We start from the raw sequence: 17,656 nt of genomic DNA on the forward strand, positions 1-17,656 counted from the left end.
TGTATTTTGAAAAATTAGGCGATCGGTTCCGGTTTCCCGGAGGCCACGTCAGCTCCGTGTTTTTGAGCACGGAAATACGCCGCGTTCTAAAAAAATATAAAAAAAGAAAGAAAGGTGAGAAAAAAAAGGAAGAAAGAAAAAATATTAGGCCGCCGTAGAGTAGCGGATCGAGACACACTCGTTGGCTGCTTTTACGACACGCATGCAGGTTTGGTCTTTTGGAAACACGGTTGAGAGCACGGCAAACCCGGCGTCTTTAGCGTGCGGTGACGTAGGTGTCCTTCATATTTCGCGCGCTTTCGTCAGAGCCAGGAAATAAAGAACCACACAAAAAAGAAAACCTAACCTTCCCCACACGCTACGTAGCACTAGCGTCATCTCTTGTCGAAGCTGCGTATCAACGACGAAACCGGTTCCAGCCGTTGCGGGTATGTCATGAGGGAAAGGCGAACGGCAGCGGTCTCCTGGGAGTCGCGCGGTGAAGACGAACCCGAGAAGTGTTAGAGGAAAGGGAACAGGGCAGTGGAAGATGAGGAGAAGCGCTGACTCGCAACTGAAGTTTCTTTTGGATGAACAGTGGTTATATAACGCATAAAATCACGCATGTGTGCTGTGAGATAAAATAAAAGTACTGAAAGCAGAACAAAGCAAAATAAGGAAAGGAAAAGGTTGACACGGCATACAAGGCATGAATCACATTATCGGCTGTCAAGATGCATAACATGTTTTTCACAGAGGGCAACTGAAGGTATACCAAGGCAGACGCGCTCGTTCTTTATTATGGGATATGCTTCCATGCCAAGGCGTTTACACTTTGTGACGGTGGATAATTTTAGTGTTCTTTTCGAACAGAAGACTGCAATGACACTGTCTGCAATGCACTGTCACAAAGCGAATAGATGAGCTAAAAAAAAAAAAAATCCTGGGTTTACGTGTCAACATCTCGATCTGAATGAGGCACTTCGTAGTGGTGGACCCCGGAATGATTTTGATCACGTGGAGTTATTTAACGTGTGTCTAAATCTAAGCGCACGCGCGTTGCTTTTCTTTCTTTTGTTTTTCCGTTTCGCTCCCCTCTGAGATGGGGAAGCCGCGGTCGGGATTGGACCGCTGACATAGAGCTTGGCAGCGCGGCGGGTTTTCCGACTGCCCCTCGTTGCTTGCGCTGCTCACTCATCTTTTAAAGACGTATACGACTACCAACTGGCCCAGCTAACAGATTCTATGCTCGAGGAGTACTCAGCGCGAGAGAACTCGGAAGTTTTTTTGTGCCTCCAATTTATGAATTCCTCGGTGGTCAGTTGGCGTTGAGCGTCCTCAAAGGCCGAGGGCTTCCGCTGCACCCGAGCCAGCTGCCCCTCAGCCCCATGCTGGAGCGAGAGCCCCCGCTCAAGAACCGGCGCGTGTCCATCGTCCTGCGACCCATCGTCGACTTCATCTCGCCGCGGTACCGGTGGTCGGACTCGCCGGCTGACCGGCATCCTCCCGGTGAGTTGAGAAAGCCTGCAGCTTCATTATGCAACAGTACGTAAAGATCTAACAAACGAGACGAAGCCTGAAAGTGGCGTAAACGCGGGATGGCTAGACTAGCGCCGCCACTGGGAAATTACGGTATGGACTCCTATGACGTAACGTGTCGCGTTTCTAATTGGCAAACTGTAGTCAGCCAGCGATCAAACCGTTACATTGCATTTTTAGCGCGGAAGTAAATGCAGTGGAATTATGATGTATCTTTCAAAGATCTACACCATTAGGAACGGTCTCATTTTGTGAGGGTGTCAGTAATATTTGAGGCGGAATACCAATCGAATAGCCTCAAAATCGAATCGAATTGAATATAGGATACTTCTCTCATACTTTTCGAAAAAGTACTCGAAATCGAATACTTGTGTAATGTTGACATCCCAGTATTCGCGACATTAGCAGATGTCTGCCTTTACACTGCATAATTAAGTATAATATGGGTTAAAAAGATTGTTTACTGGCCTAGTTGGTTCTTACTAATGAATGAATACTGGTAAGCGCAGTTTCTAGACGAGATACCGACACACAGGAGAAGCGCTTGTTCCATGTGTCGGTGCCTTGTCTTGTCCCGTCTTGAAACTGCACTTATACCTGTATTCATTTATATTAAAGTACGCTGCATCAAAAGCTCGAATCAAGCAGTTTAAGCAAACAAGCAGTGCTCTTCGAAGCGTGCGTGTTCGCGTATTATCAGAATGAAGTCTTAAAGAGGGATCTTGTTAGTGCGTTAGCTTGTACATGCGCACCTCCGAGACTAAAACGGTTGTTGACTGTAGAAACCTCGAAGCGAAAAAACGCTTTATTTGTTCCTTAGTTGGAATTGTTGCTGCAGATTATGCCACTATTACATCAAATAATTTTGTAGTCGGGCTTATTTAGAGTTAAACCCAAAGGAACACATAGTTGGAGCATTTATAAATCGTTATCAAGCAATAACCACTGCCGAATATCATGACTCTGCGAAATTTGAATACGAATAATTGTAGTTAAGGTTCGGTTCATTGAGCGACGCAGTGCACTTCAGTTTCTTGTGTCTAGTGTGGTAGAAGTGAGATTTACTTGGTTTCTGCTTGAGATCAATCTTTGATCGTGCACAGTTTGCAGTGTCAAACATTCAAAGGTTGTCGCAATGTATTCTCAATTTCGAATAGTGACTGTTCGATTCGAGGCCGAATCGAATTCAATAATATTCAGTTCGTTATTCGAAAGTTTCGAATGTTCACACATACGAGTTTTCTTGCCTGTGGTGTACCACAGTTTCACCATGGCCGGAGCTCAAGAGCCGTCCGTGGCAACCACTGCGCATGCGTGAAGCCGATGAGGCCTCCGCCTATGGGCAGGTGGCATAGTGCCCACTAGACGGCGCTGGTGTTCAACGCACTTGGAAAACGATTAGGAAAACGACAAATAACGGAGGCGTACATAAAAAAAGTTCTCAATAGGCGTTGAGAAAGTTGGGCTATGGGAATTCTTCGTGGTTTTTTTTCCTTTCCTTTTTTCTTTTTCGACATAGGTAGAATATTGGGCCATATAATGACAAGAACCTCGTTCCAATGTTGATGCTCATAACAACCCTCCGTCCATCCATGCATCCTCGGAGTGAGCAGTTAGTCTGATAAGCTGCAGCAATTATTTCATCGCTTATCGGCAATTTTTCAGCACCGTATACCTCTCAGTTGCTCTGGCGCAACCGTCGCATGCAACTTTGTTGAAGCAATGAGAGGCGATCACGCGACTAGGCTTAGCGAATCCAGTCTCGCGCTTCGAGTCTCAATCGAGTCTCAGCGGCAGCACCTTCCAGCACTGTCCACAACGGTGCCGACATCATGGGGCGTTAGGACGTTGACTTCCTCTAATAAGCGAATTAAACCTTGACCATAACAAAACATAGGTTTGTGTAGGCGAAATGAGCACCAGGTCCTGGAAGGGGGGGGGGTATTTATTCTGCAAGAATCCGCCTTATGGACATGTCGATTTCGTCTGCTGCTGAAGTGCTGATTGGCTGGGCTGGGTTGGCATAAGGAGGCAGGCACTCCAGCCAATCAGGATTTCAGCCGCAGACGAAACGGACCTGTCCACTAAGCGGACTTTTGCAGAATACTCCCCTGCCCCCACATAAAAATACACTTCCGGAGCCCCTGAATCGCTTACTGCAATAATAGCCTCTGTTTCGCCAATGTCGCCGATTTCGTGCTGCCGCTGTCTTCTTACGCTGCAGTTCATTTTATTTTTCTCTCGTAACGTTGCGTTTGCATTCTGCCATTTGGGCTTAGCCAATATGATCACTGATAACCTTCTAGCTCAGAGGAGCTCTTTTGGAGTAACTTGCCGCCGAGCATGGCACACCACTCTTTGGCTAAGAATTTGTTATCGACGTCGGCGCACAGCACACTGCCAGACAGCCGCACATAGTGTACAGTCACGAGCTTTATGATGGTGGACATGGAAGCGTGTGCAACTCGATGCAAGCATGCATAGCACCCTGGCGAGCGGCTGACGCATTCGCATACATTGTATAGGTTTAGCGAAACGATCTTCCTAATCACGCTCGCGCGTTGTCTGCTACTGTTGCTACAGGGCACGGCATCTGGGGTGCTATATACCCTCGACATCGTAAAACTCCGCCATATAGTAAAATTCTGTAATGGCGGCATTGTGAGTCGGAGAGACCGTAGCTGCTCTCTGGGAAACTCAGAGCTGACAAGATGGCGAAATTTGACCAATGTCCAGAACAGCCGTCCAGGTGACGGAACATGCAGTCTCATGAGCGTGCGCGTTGACCTCTGGCAGCAGACTGTAGCAGACGGCATGCGAGCGCGAAGAGGGAGTGCATCCGCTCAACCTACAAATTACGAGAGTGCGCTAGTCGAGTGATATGCGTGTGTATCGAGCACGTTCGCGTGTTTCCATGTTCAATGTTGTAAGGTATATGACTGCATGTAGAGGATGGGACAAAATATGACTGGATCTGTGAGCACGCGTCAAACTGCATTCTTGCGCCCTTTCACGAAGCGAGCGCGTTCGTTCGAGCCATGGCATTGCCCATGCGCGCCATTTCATCCTTACTTGCCTGCCGCTAAGCCTATTTTTTTTTTTTTGCAAGCGCGCTGTCGGTATCGCTAAGATTGCAGAAGGTTATGCTAGGAGAGCGGTATCTGTTTCGGCCGTTGTGACGTGTTACAACGCACTGCAAACCCCCATGTGCGCGAAGGGCATCGCTCTCCTAGTGTAATCCTCTGCAGTCATAGCGATACCGACAGCACGCTGGCAAGAAACTGGCGTAGCGGCAGGCACGCCAGTGGGAAAGGCCGCGCATGCTCAATGCCGTATCTCGAAAGAAGGCGCATGCTTCGGGAAAGGCACCAAGGAATGCAGTTTGACGCGCGCTCGCAGATCCAGTAATGTTTTGCCCCCCGTCCTGTACTTTGTGGCTGCACCTGTTCTTAATTGGCCCTGGCCGGTGGGGCAGAGTCCGTCGGCCGTCGTGCCGCCGCCGCGGCCGGCCGGACGTCCGACGTCGTCTCCGACGAGAAGCGAGTGCACGTGTTCCGGCCCGTGCTCAAGGTGCGCCCGCGTGTGGTGGCCGAGCAGCAGCACCTGGAGACCAGAGAAGACTTCGACGAGTATCCTCTTCCGGACGCACTTCCGGGTGAGTCATTCCCGAACGCGACGGCGGCACTTGGTCCAATAAGCTGCAGTGACCGTTTGACATTTGTCATCGGCGATTATCTGGCACCGTACACTCGGGCTTCCGAGGCTCAGCCATTCTGTGCGCACACTGGTTAGCATGTAATCGCTCTGTCCCCACCCACTGTTACACGGCAACGTTTAGAATAGTTGGTAGTAGTGAAACAAATGACTGACCATAGTTTCAAAACAAAAATTTGGAGGACGCTTAAGCTTCGCCTTTAGAAGTGGAACGCCATAGCATTAAAAGATCTCTAGCTGACTGCTTCTCATGCTTCCCGGCAACTGCAGCTTATGTAACAGCAATGTTCACTGGGAAACGCTGGCGGCGAACGCTATGCAAGAAGGACAGCTTTCTGGTAGAAATACGGCCTCTTGCGTGGAGAGGCGGATGCGGTGAAGGGAGCGCCATCTGGATGGTGTAGTTATAAGGGCCGATTTACGCTCGAGCCGCCCATACGCGCACACGCACGCATACGCACACACTCGCACACATACATACACACACATGCACGCTCACACGACCAACACACGCGCGCACACACACGCACACACGCACGCAAGTATACGCACACGCGCGCGCACTCATACGCACACACACGCGCACACCCGCGCCCATAGACAAGAACGGCACCGAGAGCGGCGCTGCTGCGCCGGCGTTGAGAGCGCCGCATGCGGAGCAAAATTCTATTAGCGGTGGTACCCCTCTCCCATCTCTCGTTCGCGCCGCCTTGATTGCCTCCTGCACTGCGCGTGTTTTGGCACGTTTCGCGCCGCGCGCGGTGTGTGCGCGTGGACATTTCCTTCGAAGGGCGGTGTACAGTCTCTCTCACATTTAGGGGAAAACTCGAAGCGCAGCAGCTCAGGCAGATGCTCGAGGGGCGAGATCTTGAACGGCGTCGGCTGCTACGGCGGCGCACGCTGGCCGCATTGTCGAGAAACGTTCTACTGTCAGGTGCAGGGCGCTGATCACATCGTTACTGCGTGAAAGGAGCCGGTATTCTTTGCTAAGCGTTGCGCGACGCCCACTGATACGCCTCGAATGTAAGTTCATCGCTGCATGGCAGTCATAGACGACGTACTGATTCCATACATTCTTGACGGCCCGTTTCTGGAATGCGACTATATATTCTAACGCGATAGGACGCCGATCCACACTGCTCGTGCTGTGCAAGAACTGCTAGAAGAGCGCGCAGTCACTCTCTTGGAGCGGCCGCCTCAATCCCCGGGCGCCAACATCATTTAAAATGTCTGGGGCTCGTTGAAAGTATCGCTGGCGCAACATCCCCTCTATCAGTCGCCCGAGGATAGAATTCAATCCACCATCGTCAGCGACTGAGACGTGCAGCGAATGAACACATCCCTGATCAAGTCATTCTACACTTCACTGCTTTCCAGGATGAGCGCTGTCATCGCTGCCGCTGGGGACATGACGAGATACTAACTGAAGTTCCGAGCGTGACGTGTGCAATTCCCCACCGGCGGGCAGGGTCTGTCTGGTGTAGTGAATGATTGTCGAGAAAAATCACTTCCAGCTCATTGTCTGAACCTAAAACGTTCATTTAATCGTGTCCGTTTGTTTCACCGTGTTCCACTCCTATTGTTGTGTGCTTTGTTTTCCTTTCGAGTCAAACAAAGACTGAGCACGTTGCGCGCACATCTTGGTGCGTTTTGTCGCTGCTTATTACGGTAGCACACACAGTGAAGAAATATACGTGCACACGCTCAGTACTCCGGACTTTCGAAAGAACAAATGAACCATGTTGTCAAAAGAAGTTTGTGGAACTCCATTATCGCCAATGAAGGATCAGAGTGGGGCGACGCACAACGTTTAGTAAAGACTATCAGCTCAGTTCCTGCAGTACCGATGAAATCGGTGCACTGCCCCTGACAGTACCACGCTTCCTGAAAATGCGGCCAGCGCGCGCCGCCGTAGCAGACGACGCAGATCACGACACTGCCCCTCAGGCCTGTGCGCCTGCTCGAGCTGCTGCCGCCGCACGACTCATTGCTTGCCGCATCGCGACGCAATACGTTCCGAGTTTTCCCCCTAGTGTGAAACAAGCTGCACACGCTATATTTGCCTTTAAGAAGATCGGTACGCTTCACGATTATTTTTATGGCTGCAATGCGGCGAAAGGGCAGCGTCTGCTTAACCATGTAAGGGACGCTGAGCAGGTAATTGGAAACGACATCGTATGTGCCGCCGGAAAAATCGTCAGCACATACGATGCGGCACATACATACAGCACCAACGAGCTAAAGTCATTTTTGCAGTTTCTCACATTATGTTTGCTACAAATCCGTGTTGTCTCTGATGGCGACAACGGACTTCTATCGACACTGTGCGGAAATAAACAAGATATATCGCTGCATAGCACAAGTACGACATGCGCACACAACTTTAACTAGTACGTCCCCTACAATATGGAATAGAGGCAGCAATGTAGACAGCTTGTTCATTTTTTAACAGTACTCAAGAGACGGAAGTTGAAAGTATTATTAATCATTCCTGCTTCAGCAATGCCGGCGCGACCAAGACGCGGGTGTGTATCGTCCAGTAACCCGATCGATCGGTGCGATGGTGAAGCGGGAATGAACTCCGGTCATGTTCAATGCATCATGCACATATTCAATTTCTCGGCACGCGTGAACTTCGGCCACTGCTAGCGCATACAACAGACGTGGTTTCCATTCTTAGACAGCGCACACACAAACGAAACACGAGAAAGAAGACAGGACAAGCACTCGTTGAACTTAAAGTTTTTGTATGAATAAAAGGATTATGTACCGAGTAATTATTAATTTCACGTGGGTTAGATATAGAAACCGTCATACACTCAGGAGTGATCAATAAACGATCTCGCTTCGTTTGCCAGATGTTTACTTCGCTCGGCGCACCGCAGTAATCCATGTCTGTCGTCTGCTTCTTTCGTACCATTTTCTTGTGAATCGGTATAATTTCACTGGTGGCATCAACCTTTTCATTTTTACATTGCTGTCGTGACAGTTAACAACACAATAATAATTTCCGGTCATCCGAAGAGGCGCCGTCGCAAACAAGAGACGTTTCGCGCGCAGCGCGAACTGTACGCGGGCGCGACCGCGAAGGGAAGCGGCGACGGAAACCTACACCTTCTCGCGTGCAGCGCGCGCGAGAAAGCCTTCTCGCGTGCAGCGCGCGCTCAGCCTGGCCTCCTCTAGCTCAGCGCGAGCGAAGGGAACCGGCGGAAGCAAACCCCCGGGGGATTGGAAACCGTGCCGCCAGGGGAGAAACGAGCGCTGGCGTCTCGGGCGAAATAAAGCCCCTCAATTTTCCAAAAGTAGCGCCATTCTTAGATCTTTCCGCCACCCCGCTCACCCAGGCGCTTCCTCCTCCGCTCCTCCTGTCGCCCCAGCCTCCTCCGCTCCCCCATTGGCCAATCTGTGTCACGTGAAAGCGGGCCCCGCGCTTTTGTATATTTTTTTCTTTCCGGCGCAGAGCAGGCGCCGCGCTTTTGTATATCTTTTCTTTCCAGCGCGCTGCGACCCCCAATCTTGGGCCTGCGACCCCCATTTTTGGGCCTCCGCGACGAAGTACGGCAGGCGGTTTGAAGGAGCGCGGTAGTTTTATACAATGTGTTAGGGCCGAGTGCTTAATTGCGATGCCGTGCTGCTGCGCCTACGGTTGCCACAACAGACCCAGTGACGGCAAAAAGCTTTTTGTTTTACCATCCGCCGGGCGCAACGCAAAACGAAGAAAAGTGTGGATTCACAAGATCGGGCGGGCTGACTTCGAGCAAGTGGCAAAGAACGCGCGGCTTTGTTAAGTGACACGGCTCCTCCAACCTCTTCTTTTGACGCCCGTGTCAAAACGGGCCCGTGTCCAGTGCATTGGGGGTGCGTTAAAGAACCCGAGCTGCAAAAAAAATTAATCCAGAGCCCCCATTATGGCGTGCCTTATGAGATCGTGGTGTTGGGATGTAAAACCCAAGAATCAACTTTTCTTCTGTCTTGTGTGCCTTGACTGTTCCAGTTAACGCAACACTGCTTCCTTGTGAAAACTTACAACGCAAAAGAATACAGACGCACGTAGTATACAGAGATAAAATTAGCACTTCAACAAAAGTGTTGCTGGTGCCAATGAGGGAGGGGGATAATTATTTTCTGAACCTCTTTCCAGTTGTCCCATCAAGTTCCTTCTTTCTTTTCTATCAAATTCTAACCATTTGCACTGTAATAAATAAATAACGATTTCATATGCTGGTAAGTTGTTAAAATTATCTATACCGCCTATGTGTGAAAACGTTGCTCATGGCCACCACAACCTGTGCATGAGCTACGTACATCTGTAAAAGGCGCGGAACAGAAACGGCCCTGCTGCCAGGCATTGCTGACCGCAGACAGTCGGAATCTCTCACGCGCCGGCCGAACAAAAGCATCCTGCAGGTACGTAAATTAACCTACGAAACCACGTGCACATACTTTCGCGCTGTCAAAACCTGAAACTCTGGTAATTACTCGCGTGTCTGAGCACACCGCGTGCTTGTGTCGTGTTTCAGCAACACGAACTTTCAACGTGCGCGCGCTTTACGCCTTAAATACGCCTTGAATAATGGTGCTTTTCTCTATTTCTTCCGCAAATCCGACACGACATTCTTAAGGCCAGTTACCGACTGACAAAGCAAGATCTAGATTGAAAAAACTGCTCCGCAGGACTCGAACGAACTTTTCCGCGGATTTCCTCCCGTAGCGTGTTAGCCGTCGTCTGCTACGGCAGGCCCACTGCCGGCGGCGCCACCGTCGAGGCCGCGCCGAGCGGAGGAGGAGAGAAGTGAATGGCGCTACTTTGGGAGATTGAGGGGCTTTAGGGCGAAACTTGGCGTGCGCTCGTCTATTAGCCCCGAGAATTAGGAGTGGCGCCCTCTCGCGAGTGACGTCACGGCCAGGACGCCGCTCGCTCCAGCTCGCTCGGCTGCCGCGCGCGCTCGTTCCCTTCGTGTATGCTTGGGGTATGGGTGGCTCGAGCCGTACGTATTGAAGAATACGTCGGCTTCTTTCAGCTGCCATACCTTAACCACAGTTTCTTCTTCAAAAGCGTGTGAGTCGAGAAACTTTGCGGCTTGGATATCGCAAGCTAAGTAGCGTTAAAGGGGTCAACTAGGTTTTGCAATGCATATATGTGCCGTGTCTATCGGTAAATTTTGACTAAAAAAAGAATATCTGCAAATTCAACGCGCGAAGTTGTGTATGATGCTTCGCTAAACATTTAACATTCCTTTAGTATTTAGCTATGCGAGGCATTGCATTTTACGTGGAAGAAAAATTTGGTAATTGGCGTCAACATGTTGTCTGATTTTAGAAAGACACTGCCCAGCGAAGCTCTCATCATGATTCCTATTACTCTGGTGTGTTGTTCTATTCAAATATGGCCATTCATTAATGCGTAAAAAATAGTTAGGCGCGCATTTCTTATGAAAAAGTTTGCTGCTACTTTCATCCCCCTCTGAAACAGGCCTCCAAAAAACGAATTGCTCATGGCTGCTAACACGACGGCGCGTCATGTAGAGTATTTACATAGTTAATTCACAAACACCATAGTAGCAATCACCTGAGAGAAAAGTTTCGTTAAGATCTAGAGCCACTCAATTGAAAGTGATGAAATGTTTCATAGTGGCCCTCAGTAGCCTTTATCGGCAATATGGCACACCCCTGATCACGTAACGGTAGCAATCGACTGTCCGTATGGCGAGGCACGCTATGTTCGCGAAACCCACCAGTTCACAACTTCGAATTAAAACCATAAAGCATGTTTTTTACAGCGCCAAGTGGAATGGCTAAAGTATTCTCGAGCTACTACACCGCAGCTTAGATTTCCTGTATACAAAAGGAAAATTCAAGCACCTTCTGTCTCACCATGTCTCGATCCAGCGTTATTCAATTATACAAACGGATAACTATTCGCTTCGTCGGTACATAAAAGAGAACCTTGCAGGCAAATTAAGTTTGCTCCAATCCAATCGCAAACATTCATAAAGAAAGCATCACAAGCCTTGCATATACTTTCACTTGATTTCTGACCCTCCACCGGGGGGAATTTCGATATCTTCAATATCTCCCATACTACTAATCATTGACGCTTCGACTTCTTTCTGGCTGCAGCTATGCGGTCCAGCAGGCATACTTCACTAAAAAAATTGGGCCGAGCAGCCCGTGTCAGTTCGCCAAACAGATTCGTCATGTATATTCCTCATGCAGCAAGCACCAGTAAATTTCTCAAGTGAGTTTGATTTGATCTATTAATTTCCATACACACACACACACATGTACAGAGGAGTGGTAAGTGGAGGTGGATGAGGGAAAAAAGTCGCACAGACGCGGCTTGACGTAACCTCACCCCCTTAGGTACAATATGGCTGCATGGGGTAACACATCAAGCGCCATATCAATTACATTTATATAGTGGCCAAAAAACATTGCAGTTATGCAACATATGAAAGAACAGTGAAATATTTCCACAATAACAATGCAAAACACACTGCGGAATTGAAATAAATAAATGATATACACTTGGTAATATAGACAAAAAAAGAGGAACGTAACTTACATTATTAATCATTAACAAACGCGCCCTAAAGAGGTGAGTTGAACGTGTAACACGGAAAAGGAAATATATATTGGTACATTCCTATTTGTACTCTGTAAATAGCTGTAAGCCTTCATTAACTTTACTTCAAATTTCCGCCGCTTAAAAAAAATAAACACGTGAAGAACCGCCCAATGTTGACAGGCAGTTAAAGAAGCAAGTGAGGCGTGTAGAATCTAAGCTCCAGTATTATTTAAGTCCCCGTTCTACTGCCGAGCGTTTCTGTGAGGAAATGCAAAAATTCGATATTATACCATGAACTACTCGTCGTGAGCAAACCTATTTCAGCGGAATAAAATCAACGTAACTGCTGTAGAAGTCATATATAGCCAGCTTTGTGACATACTTGTTGCACCGTGGCAGGTATGGTATCATAACTGGATTCCTATAGGCTATGCTTTTGCGATTGTCTATCCGCGCATGAAAAACCCGCAATGGGCTGGTCTGCGTCGCTTCGGCTGGCACTGTAGCGTTGCCTTCGAGAGCTGCATTGTTGTCTAAGAAATTAGCTCTTTGAATAAATGTTCGCAAAGTAAGACGTCGTAAAAATATATTTGAGACGACAAGCAGAGAGACAAGCAGAGAGAACGAGGGCGAACAAACGAAAACACCGCAGAAAGCGCCCGGACAACGCCCGAACTGTAGCAGACGACAGGCGCGAGTCCGTGCCCTGACGTCACGCGAGCGGCGCTCGCAGCGCCGCTCGTGTTCGTTCTCGGGGCTAATAGGCAGGTTGCGAACGTAGTTCCCGCGCCTACTAGGGCGCCCCTCGCGGCGGCGAGCGCGGAGCCGGCAGGATACGATCGGCTCGCTTGCGTTCGGAAAGCCTGTATGTGGACTGTTTCGCGCGTAGCTGTTGCCTTTTCTGAGCAATGCCGAAGTGCAACCCGAGCTGTTGAGTAGTGGGCTGCAACAGCACGTACACCAACTCACGAGGAACAAAGTTTTAGAGGTTTCCAAGCCGACGGTATGAAGCAGAACGGCGTCAACACTGGATAGCGCTCGTCCGACGGCATAAGCTCTTTTATGTTTCGGCGTTATGTCAAGTGCGTTATAACGCTGAATTCTTTGCTTTTACAGAAATGATGGCAGCAACGGGACACCTGCAGTCAGTGGCGTAGCTAGGTCGTCTGGCACCCGGGGCCCATAGGCCTTCTGTCCCCTCCCCCGGGTTTATTCGAGGAAGGTTAGGGTATCAACAATTTCCGTTTGTCTCCAGACGTACATGACACCCCCCCACTGGCCCCTTGGACCCGGGCCCCCCTTCCCCCCCCCCCCCCTTTGCTACGCCACTGCCTGCAGTGCGTACCAGGATATGCAGCAAACAAAGTAATTTGTTCCCACACTGTAATGCAGTAAAGCTGTGGAACTCTTTCCCAATCCTCTCCCATTCAAACAGCGCTAGGGCTTGCTGAGAGATTTGAGGAGGGGTTGCAGCCGGCTGAGCTGGCATACGCCCTTCTGCGCCCAGCATATTATTAACGAAGGGGCAGTTGAGATAACCAAAATTTTTGACAACGTGGTTTATTGAAACCTTCTTTGCACGCACTGAAAAATCGCAACATAAGAGTTTCGCACTTCCAGTAACTTGGGCGAAAATATTTTCCCAGCGTAGTCTAACACAACTGGTAAGTTCATCCCCTTTTTTCTGTGTTTGGGGAGAGCAACGTTAGAATACATCTGGTAGGTCTTACGAGTCGTTCGTACGTCCCACGTTCCTGGATGAGATGTTTTGGATTCGTATTTGCCGTCCTGTATGTACAGGGAAACTACTGCGGCGTCCTTGCACTTCCCTGCGATGCCAGCACGGCAATCGCAGCTCCCCGCTAGGATTTGTCTTCTGTCGCCGATCTTCAAGACTCAATGTCGCCTATAATTTCATGCGTCCACACCGTAGATAACGAAGTAACTTACGCTGAGCTTCACGCATCTCGCTGGTGCATTATTTTTCGTTTGCGGAATAAACCTAGCAGTCACTTCCGATCAGTGCGAGTTCAACACTTCCCTCACGTCGTAGACGTGCCCCACTTCAAATAGACGACTTCCTTTCTCTAAATTCTTTTCACGAAAAAAGCTATGAAGATCTTGTAATTCCCGAAACCTGGTTAAAATTAATATCGGCACGCTGTTTCGCGCCATCGCTACCGTTTGACAGGACGCCAAACACGCAGCGCGGGCTGCTGACGCCGTGAGCAATCCTACCACATTCGCGCAACTATTCGTCAGATGGCGCTAGGGGTCGGAAAGACAGGGCGCCGCCTAGCACTTGCAACCTGCCCATACACATGCGCCCATACGCACATGCACATACGCACACATGCACGCAAGCATACGGACGCACGCGCACGCACGCACACACGCATGCTCGCACGCGCGCACACATACGAACACACGCGCACAGCCACCCGCGCACACATGCGCACACACGCGCACCCACATGCACGCGCATACGCACACATGCGCCCATACGTACAAATGCGCACACACGCGTACACACTCACGCGAACACGCACACATGCACATACACGCGCATACACATACGCACACGCGCGCGGACATACGCGTGCACACATACGCCCAAGCATACGCACACGCGCACACACATACACACACACGCACGCTCACACGCACGCTCACACACACGCACACATACGCGCGCACACGTACGCACATACACACGCACACGCGCACGCACGCATACGCACACACACGCGCACTCGCATACGCACTGTTGTGCCATTACCACCAGCCCGGATTCCGAATCTGCAAGATGCAGAATTTATCCTGCGAACGCCCTAATTCTCCCTTGACAAGTCATGATGCTGAGCCGTCAGGCAGCGGTGTCCTGCGGAGAAGCATCGGCGGGCAACATGTCCGAACGTGCAACCGAGTGCCAGACAGCCCGGCGCCGCACCTCCTTTTGCCTGGAGGTCACCGCACGCGTGAACTTTGAACCGGGTGGCCAGCGCGGTCGCTGGTTGTACCTCTCGGACGACCGTCGAGTGCTGGCTTAGTATTGGGCCGTTTGAGTGACAATGGTTTCTCGGGGATTATAAGGCCGCGACGAGCCGCCTGGAAGACCGGATCCGCCGACCCACCGGGAGCAGAGTGCCGCTTTCGACTGGGGTGAGATGTGTCACGCGTTTTCGCCGGACGTCACCGTGCGGGAACAGTCGCGTTTGCTGTGAGCTCTCGGCCCCAGTGCCGATCCGATCCTGTCCTGTATAATGACCTGTATGTAGTGTATAAAATCCCTTTCGTTTTTCTCACCGACGCCTGACTCGGAGTCTTCGCTACCAACGCTCTGTCACGAAACGGGTGACGAGCGCTACGGGACCACCTCAAAGTCGTAAAAGTGGTGGCAGCGGTGGGATTGACCGGCATCAGCTACCTCGGCGCGGTGAGTGCCTGAAGTTTACCTCAAACACCAGACTTTCTCTGACACAGGTTATAGTAGCTTAGGGAAGGATTTGGTGTTGCATTGTGTTAACCTTGTGTGTTTCAAGCCTAGTGAGAGTGTTTTGAAAGCCAGGGGATGCTGAGGGTGTAAACAGGGCAGTGTGTAAAATACTTGCGGATGTCTTACTAGTAGCATTATAGTAGCGTACGGCAGGTATATTCAGAAAGGGTAAACAGCAGGAGGACAGTGTGAACGATGGAGAAGTACAAGGTCAAGGAACTTCTCCAAATTTGTGAGGAGTTAGGCATTGAGTTGGGCTCAACCAAAAGAAAGAATGCGATCCTTGAGGTCATGAGGACTGGGGGCGCAACGGCTGAGGAAGCCGAAGAGGCCTGGGCCGATATCAATGAACGTCGGGAAAGGGAGGAGAAGGAATGTTGCGAGGAGGAAAGGAAAGAAAAGGAACGTCGCGAGGAGGAAAAGAGGGGGAAGGAACGTTGCGAGGAGGAAAGGAAAGAAAAGGAACGTCGGGAGTGACAGGCAGAAAAGGAACGTCGGGAGTGGCAAGCAGAAATAGAACGTCGCGAGCACGAGCTTAAAAGGAAAGAGTTGGAGACCCGAAATAGCTCGCCGGCGCCTAGTCTCATTTCTAACGTTCCAAGAATACGCGATCAACTTCCACCCTTTGTCGTCGGAGAGGATATGGCCAAATACCTCGTGAAATTTGAGCCCGTGTGCGAACGGAATAGCATTGAGCGATCCCTCTGGGCACAGAATCTGTTAGCCTTGCTTCCTGGGGAGGCATCAGACGTAATAACTTGCTTATCGAAAGAGGCGTTTGAGAGCTACAGTGATGTGAAGGAAGCGCTACTGCGGAAGTACAAATTGTCGCCCGAAGCTTTCCGGCAGAGGTTCCGGTATGAAAAAATGGGCAAGGAGTCGAATGTTGACTTAGCGTTTCATCTAAAAGCCGACCTGGTGGAATGGCTGAAGGGCGAAGAGGTTTACGACGACCGCGACAAAATCGTCGAATGCATCGCGCTGGAGCAGTTCTACCGTTGCATTGATGAGGATGTCAGGCTCTGGCTGCAAGATAGGCTAAAGGAGGTTAAGCTAAACAAGGCAGCAGAGTTAGCGGAAGAGTATTACACCCGCCGCAGCTTGCACAGCAAGGCAGTGCGCGTAGAAAAAGCAAATAGGAGAGATGGGTTTTCCGGGAAGCCCGAAAAACGGAAACCGTTAACCTGCTACAATTGCAAAAAGCAAGGGCACATCGCTGCGAACTGCCCAGAGAAAATTGCTTTTGCAACAGAACAGCGAGACGATGCGACGCGTATTTTTGAAAAACGGAAACCGTTAACCTGCTACAATTGCAAACAGCAAGGGCACATGGCTGCGGACTGCCAAGAGAAAATTGCTTTTGCAGCAATACACGAAACTCACAAAACCATACGACTATTGGAGCCCTATGTGCAGGAAATTGAGATAAACGGTAAGAAGTGCCGAGCACTTCGGCACTCTGCAGCAACTATGGACGTTGTCCACTCGTCTTTCGTCTCCTCGAGTGATTTTACGGGAGAGTGCGCGAGGATACGGCAAGTGGCCGAGGAGGAGAGTGTCTGTTTACCGATCGCAACGGTCATCATTGAAGGAGAGTTTGGGAAACTTACCACAGAAGCCGCTGTGTCTGCCGCCCTCCCGGAGCACCTTTCCTACCTCTTCTCAAATAGCTCGGAGCAGCTGCTGAAGGATCAGGGCAAATCATTCTTTGCCGACGTGGCGTACATGGCTCTCACGCGATCCATAGCGCGCCCGCTGTCGAGGGAACTTGACTTTGTGTCGGTGAGCGTACAGCGGTGCGGCACACGGACCGATCAAGGTAACTTAAGTGGCGAGCAGGCACGGGAGAGGCAGAGCTCGGAGGCTGGCCTGGGCGAGCGTGTCCTGGAAGTGAGTGGGAGGGACACGTGCAGTGCTAGCCGCGATATGGACGCGACGCCGCAGTTAGGCGACGCGGGCTCCACACTCGCTCCAGTTTCCGCCAGCTGGCAGGAGCAGGCTGCAGTTGAAAGGGAAAGTCTGATTCGCGAGCAACAGGAAAACTGTTCAATAGCCGATCTGAGGAAGAGCGTCAAACGGGGAGTGAAATAAAAGAGGGTTTCATTTTACAAGGAATCTGGCTTATTGTACCGCCGCTACACGGATAAGCAGGGTCGCAAATATAAGCAGCTTCTAATTCCGCGAAAATATCACCGAGAAAAATGAATGACCTCATTTGCTTCCTCAGTAGTATGTTTTCGGTCCAAGTGATTTCAAGAGGACCATTCTATTTGTCATTAATATTGCTGATTATTAGTTGTTCCTGATATTTTGGTGTTGTTAATTTGAAAACTGGTTGTTTGAGCCTTGTGTACCAGATC

At 50.1% G+C, this 17,656-nt stretch overlaps 1 protein-coding gene across 6 annotated transcripts in view; it reads left to right on the forward strand.

Moving 5' to 3' along the window:
* The window catches only part of LOC135900741 (uncharacterized), a 74,612-nt gene that overhangs the window by 37,410 nt on the left and 19,546 nt on the right, over positions 1-17,656 (forward strand). For all 6 annotated transcript variants that reach the window (XM_065430286.2, XM_065430284.2, XM_065430283.2 and 3 more), the window contains one exon: positions 1,302-1,488. In XM_065430286.2, the coding sequence (XP_065286358.2) occupies positions 1,302-1,488 (187 nt within the window). The remainder of the gene's footprint in view (positions 1-1,301; positions 1,489-17,656) is intronic.

Source organism: Dermacentor albipictus, chromosome 8 (genome assembly GCF_038994185.2).
Source record: "Dermacentor albipictus isolate Rhodes 1998 colony chromosome 8, USDA_Dalb.pri_finalv2, whole genome shotgun sequence".
Classification (NCBI taxonomy): Eukaryota; Metazoa; Arthropoda; class Arachnida; order Ixodida; family Ixodidae; genus Dermacentor; species Dermacentor albipictus.